Source organism: Hesperophylax consimilis, chromosome 7 (assembly GCF_061612785.1).
Source record: "Hesperophylax consimilis isolate HC1 chromosome 7, BYU_Hcon_1.0, whole genome shotgun sequence".
NCBI lineage: Eukaryota > Metazoa > Arthropoda > Insecta > Trichoptera > Limnephilidae > Hesperophylax > Hesperophylax consimilis.
Genome location: NC_142842.1, coordinates 17643077 through 17654153, shown reverse-complemented (window position 1 = coordinate 17654153; position 11077 = coordinate 17643077). Strand labels below are relative to the sequence as shown.

General features: G+C 33.4%; 1 protein-coding gene across 2 annotated transcripts in view; it reads left to right on the top strand.

Moving 5' to 3' along the window:
• Window positions 1-1910: 1910 nt before the first annotated feature.
• LOC149422413 (uncharacterized) overlaps window positions 1911-11077 on the top strand; it is a 53038-nt gene continuing 43871 nt past the window's right edge. For both annotated transcript variants that reach the window (XM_089633791.1, XM_089633790.1), the window contains exons 1-2: window positions 1911-2049; window positions 6166-6353. In XM_089633791.1, the coding sequence (XP_089489917.1) occupies window positions 6290-6353 (64 nt within the window). In that variant the 5' untranslated portion in view covers window positions 1911-2049; window positions 6166-6289. The remainder of the gene's footprint in view (window positions 2050-6165; window positions 6354-11077) is intronic.

Sequence of the window (11077 nt, the reverse complement as noted above, 5' to 3'; positions counted from 1 at the left end):
ATAAATGTTATAATTGTTAACACTCTGTAAATGTTTCAAACAATAAATAAATAAATAAATAAATAAATTATTAGAACTACTGGTACACCATAAATTAAATTAATGAGTCTCGAGTAGATCCGATCACTTAAATGGTATCATGTTCCCAATAGCCACGCCAGCTGCGCCGCCACTCGAGAGAGCCGATCGCTTATTCGCGTTATTAAATGGTATCATGTTCCCAATAGCCACGCCAGCTGCGCCGCCACTCGAGAGAGCCGATCGCTTATTCGCGTTATTAAATGGTATCATGTTCCCAATAGCCACGCCAGCTGCGCCGCCACTCGAGAGAGCCGATCGCTTATTCGCGTTATTAAATGGTATCATGTTCCCAATAGCCACGCCAGCTGCGCCGCCACTCGAGAGAGCCGATCGCTTATTCACGTTATTAAATGGTATCATGTTCCCAATAGCCACGCCAGCTGCGCCGCCACTCGAGAGAGCCGATCGCTTATTCGCGTTATTAAATGGTATCATGTTCCCAATAGCCACGCCAGCTGCGCCGCCACTCGAGAGAGCCGATCGCTTATTCGCGTTATTAAATGGTATCATGTTCCCAATAGCCACGCCAGCCGCGCCGCCACTCGAGTAGAGCCGATCACTTATTCGCGTTGTTAAATTCGATGCGATTTTTAATGAAATTCCGCCAAATGATCCGGCATTCGCTTTCGACTTAATAATTCGTTCACACTCAGCCCATCCAGGGGACATAAAATTTCCTATTTCACCTGGCGGCGGATTCCTCGGGCGTAATAATGACATTACCGAGGAAGGGCACTTGATTAAATTTTTAATAAATTGTTTTTAAGTCCCGCTGTAACGCCAAACGCCCGAATCACCTCCGCCGTCGCGCTGGATTCTGAAATGTTATTTAAACGAGACTTTATTAACACCGGGAGGCCGTTTGTTATTTTAGAAGCTCGTTTAAAAACTATAAAATGAAAAGATGTATATTGGTATAGGGTAGGCTGACATAACTGATTTACATATCCAAGATAAATTTAAACAAATTTACATAATATTAATATAAATCAAAGAGAAATTTCGTATGGAATTTTTATACAACTGGAGGATATTTAGTTTATTGTTATTATACTCGATCTTCGATCTGGAAAGATCTTTCACAAACTGCAAATTAAAAGTAGGTTAGAATGAATCAACTACGGAATATACGCAATTTGCATAAAATGAACATAACATGTTCTAGAAGTATTTACTACATAATTCTGAAGGTTACCATAACCTCAAATATTAGTAATTTGAGTTAGGTATCGGAGAATTCTCTAATGGTACCTTCTTTTATAGCTACAAATGCCTTCGTCTGCCGCTCAAGATTAATAGAATGGCCGTCAAATCGTAACGAATATGTTAAAAAAAATGTATATTTTACACAAAGAAATCAAAAAATAATCTAATTTCCATAATAATTCACATATTTATCACTATTAGAATTTACCCCCAAAATACGGTTAAGTTTTATTGAATAAGAACTGTCGAATAAGTGTGATTATTATCAAAGGCGTCAAACGCGTGTCCTTTTTTTTCATTTTGCAGAGTTTTAATATACCTAATACCTCATAACCCCTTTACACCATGCCTACTTCTCAACCATCATCATTTTCACCCCCAAAAGATTTCCCTTGACTTTTCCGAGTGAACTAAAACAAGCGCTGACGTGAAAGGGGATACTTTACTACGGCAGCGTGAAAAACAGTATCCAAAAATGTTAGTTAATTTTTGCGTGGAGTTTTCTTGCTTTGCGTGCATTTAGTTTTAGTGGGGACCGAGTTAAGAAGCAACAGTCTTGTTGTAAAGTTTCAGTTGCCTTCAGTCATCCGCCGAATTGCGGGGCGCGAGCACGCAAGGTCTGTTAGCTCACTGCTGTTGTGCGCGTGTTCGGCTCTGTGCCGAGCGTATCGTTTCGTGTATCGCAACTGACCGCCGGATTCGTGCACTTGCTTACGGTGCTGGTTAACCGTGCAAGTTAATGTATTCAATTTATTACTAGTGGTAAATTCAAAATTCAATTCGATAATTTAATTAATTTATTTGAATCTCCAGTTAAAAATATTTTTATAATATATAATAGTCTTCGATAGCGAATTCCAAATATATTAACTTAAAAAACATTTGTAATAAAACCATCATCATAATAAATTAATAAATCGTTAATTCCGTAATAAAAATGGCAAACATTTACAGCACACTTTTTTTTACGTTACAATATAATGCTTTAAATATTTGTACCTGAATAACTTTCCACTTCATAATTCAAAAAGCAAGAAATAGTTCAAATTCGTAACATTTTTTTAATGTTAAAGAAATAAGATATTAACTACGGGGATGCTTAACACATGTTTTAACAACCTTAATTAAGAAATAAAGCATTTTTAGATTAGTTTTTTTATTGTCGAAAGTTGATTTATGAAAGCCACACAGTTTCCAATAAATAAATAAATTTAAAAAAACACATTTTCAACAAAGCATTTTTATGGAATCAATATATGTGCAGATATTATAAAATTCATCTTTCAACCCCTCGTTTAGCAAGATATTTTACATTGTTATACATATAATAATTTGACTGCTATACATATAATAATTTGACTATTATACATATAATAATTTAAAGAAACCAAAAGTATAAGCTTGGTATCTTTTTACGTGCAAGGATAAAAATTATTGCAAAACCATTTATACAAATTAAGTTTAAAAAAATAATAGCAAAATGACGAAACATGTCAAAAGTCCCTGCACGCCACTGATAAATACAAACTTTTCACGTGTTTCGTGAAACACGATCGTTCAGGTGTGTACTTGTGTAGTTACACATAATTGCTTGTATGTATATAAATAACTTTATTTGTCCATTACACAAAATTAAATTAAGTTTAGAGGCAATGCACTTCCCTGTGAAAGCTTTGATGAAGTCATTTTTTTTTAACATTACCATTCTAATGTTTAGTACATAAACAGTCATTGTATGAAGCATTCTCCAATGTTAAGAAGTTAGTTGTACCTACCGTTAGCGTGCAGAGGCTCGTAGCTAATCTGACATTTTAAAGGACTGGCTCAGCCATAGTTGACATTTCTCAGGTAGCAGCTAGTCTTTTATTGTCTCTTGCAGAAACTCACTTGAAATATCAGAACAAAGGAAACTACGTTAAATATCGTTTTCAATAGATATGACATAACAAGACATTTAAAAAAAACATTAATCGAAAAAGTTTAAAATTAAGCTCGAGATCTTAATCACTATTATCGATTTTTTTTGTTAATTGGAGAAAATAGATAAATGGCGTTGTCTATTTTATTAATGGTTAAATAGGTATCTATAACTCGTTATGGAAATGACGGAGCGAGAAGAGTGGCGATTTTATAAAAAATCTGAACATAAATTTGCAAATTTCTTGACGCCAAAGCTCACCGAGAGTTTTTTTTACATTAGCTTCCCACAGGAGGCCTTGAGGAAAAAAATCCCTTCAGAGTCTATGTCATATTTGGGGATGCTGTGTGGGGGTATTTTAAGGAAAGGAAGGGGAGGATTCTGGGAAGGAAAGATGTATGATGGTTGGGTAGGAATCTGGGGGTCAGTGTGTGCAGGAGTGACAGATGATCCAGTATGAATCCATCCCTTCTACTGCGGTACAGGGTGATATTCTGAGAGTCCTGTTGGAGAGCTCATAAGGTCTCTTTCAACCAGTCTCTCCCGATCGGACCTGGTGGGCAGACGCATCTGTCACCAAGACCCGGACAAACCTCACCCCATGAATCCGGAACCACTTAGAGTGACCTGGCAGAGGTGTTGGTTATCCAATAAATGGTACCTGCCTGCCGATTTAAAAGCATGATATTCAAATATGTCTATGTTGAATTTCTGGCGCCAGAATCATATTTTGTCGTTATCGTAATTTCACGATCTTTCAACAAAAATCGCAATTCCGTTTTTTGTCTCTCTTTTCGCATGTTTTTAACCTTTGAGACTTGGTATTTCCATCAATTTTAATTAGTAAAATTGTTAAGTATTATTTTTATCGCGTTTTATGAAACAACTGTGCATTTTGCACCACCCTGTATCACTCGTTTATGGTTCCAATCAATCAATCTTACGGTAAACCGTTCATTGTTGTCAGTAGTACTAAAAGTACGTTTATTTTGCGTGTTTTTATTTTCTACGTCATTCGAAAAGATTGGATCAATAATGATTTCATTATTCCACCAACAACCTTTTTCACAACAATCCTATATAAATAGGATAGTTTGAAATAAACTGCTTGTTATTGTCATTGGGATTAGAAAAAAACAATAATAAAATCAAAACTTAAGACATAGGTTTACCTACCGTCAGAAAAGACAGACTATTTTTAAAATATGATCCATTGGCTATTTCATACAATCATAGAGAGTTTTTTTGTATGTACGTCATTTATGAGCTCTGACTTTTTCCACCATTCACTACTGTATTCTACAATGTTAAAAAAATGTATTACATTGACTTTTTATGACATTGATGGAGCTTTTTAAGGAGGGGAAGGAGTTGAAGGAGTAATGGGAGAATTTTTTTAAATACTACAAAAATCCGAGCTGTTGATTTGTAAAAACGACCCATTTTCGTGTGGGAAAATATCCCGAATCAGTTAGGTACGCAAACCAGAATCAGTCATAAATACATTGAGTATAATTATACACAATCGATACGTAATCTTACCACTATGATATAAGTAAAATATTCTTAATTGAATTGGTTCGTATTTTATTTTTTGCATACCTACTTACGTTATCTTTAATGCAAACGCAGCCCTTCGTCGAAAATGTGTAGGTTGATAGTAAATGATACTCAAACCGTTGAGTTAAATGTATAGGTTCATAGTAAATGATACTCGAACCTTTGAGTTAAATGTACCTATATGTTCATAGTAAATGATACTCAAACCGTTGAGTTAAATGTATAGTTTCATAGTAAATGATACTCGAACCTTTGAGTTAAATGTACCTATATGTTCATAGTAAATGATACTCAAACCGTTGAGTTAAATGTATAGTTCCATAGTAAATGATACTCGAACCTTTGAGTTAAATGTACCTATATGTTCATAGTAAATGATACTCAAACCGTTGAGTTAAATGTATAGTTTAATACTAAATGATACTCGACCGTTGAGTTAAATATATAGGTTAATAATAAATGATACTCGACCGTTGAGTTAAATGTATAGGTTCGTAGTAAATGATGCTCAAAACGGTGAGTTAAATGTATAGTTTTATGGTTAATAATACTCGAACCATTGATTTAATGCACTTGTTGAGTCTTTTCTTAAAGCTCTGTTGTAAGCATTCAAAGATGGTTTGAACGGGAGATATTTATATACGAATATTAGAGGGAGCGCGCTATTATTAAAAAACGATAATAATAAAGCGAAAATTGTGAAAATCTTTAATAAAACACGACTCGTTTGAAATAGAGTAAAAAACTCTCCACAAATGCGTTTGTTGAATTTTAATATTCAGTGTGTTTTAAATAATTTTTGCAATTTTTTTCTATCGACGGAATTTCGTGTAATTACAATTTTGGCTTTCGGTATAGATATTTTCTTCAAAAATAACATATTTTTTTAGGAACTTAAAGTTTAAAGAGTAAAAAAACTTATGTTATAAATCGGTAGAAATTCGGAATTCGGGGGTTTAAGAAGGAAGGCTGACCTTTGGATTCGGCCTTCGAGAAATGTGTTGGAAGCGCTGCAATAGCCCGGGAGTTGATATAATATTCTAAATGCCTTTTCACATGAAATTTGTCGTACATTAGGTAGTTTCTTAGATTATTTATAATATCTACGAAAGATTATTTTTTTATACTTGGGAGATATAACTGTATCCGTGGTAAAATGTATTCAATTTTGAAAATATATAATACCTGCAGGTATTTTCAAGAAAAAACATTTTTTTAAATACTTATAATATAATGCAAAATTATCAAGCCATTACAGACTTTAAAAATATTACATAAAACCCGTAAATAACATTAATATAACAATGAAGTCATCAAAAATAATATGAAATAAAATCTACGAAAGAACTGCAGTCAGAATTTTTTATTCAGTTTTAAAAATCAGTGCCATTTTATTGCAGGGATCGAAAACATTTATTACAACCAACAATGATAACAATGCATGGATATTTCGGTTTTTCTATTTACACAGACAGAAAAAAAATCAATAATTTTAATCTTTAAAGTGTTGAAGTGATAATAAAAATGTGTGTGAAACTAGGAATCTATTTTAAGTGGAACATGTTTATATTCCCCATCCTGTTATATGGTAAGTATTACTGAGGGAGTGGAATGGACAAGGTATATATTTATATGGAAACCTTATATCTATGTTATTTTGTCAGACAATAACAGATCCATTTTATTACGTCTCTATATATCACTTTGCCATATAATTATTCCCCAAATATGAATCTATTCTTATGTATTCTGTTATTTCACCATTATTAATTGTACGTTGTTATTAAAGTAGTTTTTGTTATAATGTATTCATTTACAACAGATTAATTATTTATGTATCTTTTTTCAATTTTATGAAGAAAATCATTAAAAAAAATAATCATGCTTTTAGTATTGCCCTATTCAGAGGTGTAATGTTGCTAGAAAAACGCATTTAAAAGTATCGTTTCCTTCCTACATATAACAATTAAACACCTGTGAGTGTACCATAATCATACAAGCACCGGATAATGGGTTTCTATTGTTGTGTCGTGACTAGATTTGAATACCCAGGACATTCAATTCTCCTACCTTTCTTTATACTCTCTATCTTTTCCTGACGTTTCTCTCTGGGCCTGTGCCTTGCGGTGTACTGTGCGGGATATTTTAAGGAGTGGAAGGAGTTTATTTTACTCGAAGAGACTCATGAAGCAAAGATAGAAAAGTGTTTTACAAAATCATAAATAAATAAAAAATAAAAATAAAAAACGGACTGTAGAGTTTGTTGTGTATCGTCAGGTTCCATGAATTGTGCCCTGCGTAGATTTCGGCGATAGCTCAGACGTAGAGAATAGAGAATCCAAATCCTTCAGGTTTGGGTCAGCCATCAGGCTTTTACACGGGGAACAATGCCAAGTAGACTACTCCATATTCGTCAAAATGAAACGCAAATGGGAGTATAGGAAAGTATATTCACAAGCACAAATACATTGCAGTTACACAAATGATTAATAAAGTGTTGATTTATTACGTGACAAGTTATAAAAACGACCCATTTTCCTGCGGGAAACATCAACATGTAAAAAATATGGTCACAGTTTTCACGTGTCTCCTGACTTAAGACATCAAAATTATTAATAATTATCAAAATTCGGGGGCTATATGTTATATCTAGAACCTAAAACCATTAGTTCCTGTTCCTGAGATTTTTTTTTTTAAATTTTGTAAAGCTATTTTTTTAAGTAAATCAATGTAGGCAGCTAGCAGCTATTGGCTTATTACACAAGTATTCGGACCATTAATTTGTGGAATAAAATCGCGTGTCGATCAGTTTAGCCGACCGACTCACACGCCACCTGTGTAGCGCGACTGTAATTGTGTAATTATCATTAAAATACAATCTCGAAGTTCAGTGCGTATATTTGGGGGAACTAAATAAAAAGTGTGTCCATTTACTCTTTAATTATTATACGTTTCAAACGCCATAGCTAATGAATGTAATTTATACTATTTTTTTAGTTATACTTGATGGAAACGTAATTATTATACAGTTTTTTTTTATAATTTTCTATTTATTTATTTTAAAGCTATTATTCGTTACTTAAGTTATGTTTTACATGATTTTATAAATATTTAATTATAAGAGTCATTTAATAAAATATGAACATGCTTTTTGATTTATTAGTTAATATTATGGTGTTCAACTGAGAACATTAATGTTATTTTCTCCCTGAAAGATCGGAGCCACTGTATGCAATTCAACTTCATTGTGAGCCGTAGAACTTGATGAGTTAATCTATGTGTCTTGTGAAGAGTGCATAAACGCAATAAATAAAATAATGAAAACCTATAAGATATTGAAAAATTACTTTTAAAAAAAGTAGAAACCGAACGTAAATAAAACTAAATCTATGGAAATATGCATTAAAACGCACAAAATACGGTTAAATTTTTTTGTCGACCAATCATGAAAAAATAGAATAGTAAATTAAAACAGAGTTAATGTTTTAAACTATACTTGCTCCACATTTAGATTACTACTCCTAGATATAAGCCAATAAGAAAACTTGAACAAACTTATAAAAACAGAGCTATAACACTGAGGAGTGGCAAATATGCAGAAATTAATCAAATGAGAGAAGAGCTAAGGTGGATTCTAAAAACATAATTATGAAATCAGAAACGTCAACAGAATTAGATCACCACATATCAGAAAAATAGAGTCACATAACTACAAGGACTAAAAATATATGATGAAATGCTTGAATGTCCGAAGAATGAAGGAACAATGAAAGTATTATATTATGGAGCCGTAGAGAATATATATAATCTACCATGGGATACACATGTCAAATATATATACTCACAGACACAAATACTTTTACGATTCTGCCAAAGTATAACATCACAACTGCCATTCTACAAATCATTCAACACCCCTCACACACTAAAACTAAACCAGTCTTTGATTCCGACACACACACGGCACAACACACGATCACAAAATCAAATGTACTTATTGTCATCTACTTACACGACTAAATTTGGAATTAACTCCTTAAAATACATTGCACAGAAGCAATACAACGCATTACCTAGTAATCTAAAAATTCCGGCAACGAACAAAAAAACATTGGCAAAAGCTCTTAAAAGCTATTTCCTCAGCAGTTTTATTAATGACCGACACATTCTTACTTTGGAACTCCAAAATAACTTTTGCGTTTATTTATTTTAATATATGTACCAATGTTGGCTTGTCTTTAATCTAATGTTGTCTTTCCCGAAATGAGTTTAGTAAACTCACTGGGAATAATACATTATTAATTTGTTATCACTTTTTAATGTATTTTCTTGTGATAAATAAATATATAAAAATTTTGAAAAATAAATTGTTTTGCCTCCTGAAAAAAAAAATTAACTATGATACATACGATATAAATAGTTTTAAAAAATATTGTCACTGTACTGTCAATAACTAGTTTTTTGTTTGCTTCATATCTTTGAATTATTCAATAGGAAAAAAGGGTTGAAATTTTTTCATGTCCAACTTTCTATGTATACATTTGTATATATCAACTGCACGGGATAAACAAAATCACACCGCTTATCGCAACTGAGACGCGAAACACAAAGTCATAAAAGCAAAATCCCTCCAGATTCAGCGGTCGGTTTGAAGTTTCCGAGGTTCAGAAAAACGGTTTGGAGTTGTGTACGCAGACGAATCAGAACTGCGGGCTGCGGGGTAGATAGGGCAGATAAGACAGGGTTGGGCTTCTTTGATGTTTATGATTCCTGTCTCCTTTTGACAGCGACGGATGCGGAGTTCCTCGAAATTCGCGCCTGCGAGAGTTCACATTTGCTTCCGTTCTATGCATCACTTCTTCTTCAACTGTTTGGAATGAACACATTGTGCCGTGCGATACCACTCCCGAGTTACTGACAAATTGCATTACTTACATGGAAAAGGTAACCAATGGAATTATATAAATCTAATAAAAGGTCGCTCTGCGGGGAAAGTATGGTGCCTGCGATAAGTGCCAGGAACAGGAAGGCGAATTGCTAAACCATGTGGACCCGAATCGTTTTCAGACAGTGCATAAAATTCCCATATTTGCAACAAGTACATTCTCCCCGTGGGTACAGACTGACGTAAACGAATTGTCTTACCTTCCCACTAAAAATAAACATATCAATAATGGAAGTGTTCAAGATACGACATCATTTTTTTGTGAGAAAATACAGCAACATCTGTGCATTTTGACTAAGAGCAACTATTATTGATACTATAAACATTTTCGTCAAGGTGAGATGCAAATCATGTCGTTAGCCTAAATGGGGAAAATGTATTTGTTGCTAGTAATTTGGAAGTGTTCAAGGTACTCGTACAATAATTACACGTGATTTCTTTACTCTGTGAGAAAATACAGCAAGATTTGTACCTTTCGACTAAGAGCAACTATTGATACTACAAACCTTTCCTTCAAATTACACCTACACATCATTTCATTACTTTGTGAGAAAATACAGCAACATTTGTTCGTTTCGACTAAGAGCAATTATTGATTCTATAAACATTTTCGTCAAAGTGAGATGCAAATCACGTCGTTTGCCTAAATGGGGAAAGTATATTTGTTGCTAATAATTTGGTAATTTTATGCAGTGTCTGAAATCGATTCCGGTCATTAGCGTCAGCAATGAGTTACCAATTCGCCTTTGACTAGGTGGTTATCTTTGACTATGTGGCTAACTTTGACTAGATATTTGACTGATTTGCGTTTTCTAAAATATGTTGCATCCACTTTATTATTTAAGCAAGCCTCAATTTTACTAGATGGCCAACTTTGACTAGGTAAATACATTTGAATGAGCTTTTCAATGCTATGCCACAAGAATGATTTTTTTTAAATTGTCATTGAGCTGGAGACATTTATTTGGAAAAATCGTTTCACTTTATTTGAAATTACAAAAATATAATTAAGAAGGTAGGTATTCAAGAACCTATTTACAAATCTGATGATTTTAGATAAAATTTTGTTTTTGAATCATTAAATAAGAGACAATTAGAAACGAAAGTTTTTGACGGGAGTTCCATTGTTCACAAAAGTACGAGTATTGCTTGTTCTATAAATGTTTGCATGGAGCCGGTAGTACGGCTAGTAGTTGAATATAAAAACAATGTATTATTTCTAGGCAAGATTCGCGAAACAGTTGAGAAGTACTGTCTTAAATAATTTTCATTTTCGGTAGGGAGTGCGCTACAATATCAGAGAGACTGGCAAATGCACTCACATAAGTTGTGTTTCTATGTTGCTTATAATGTGGCACATCTTGGAG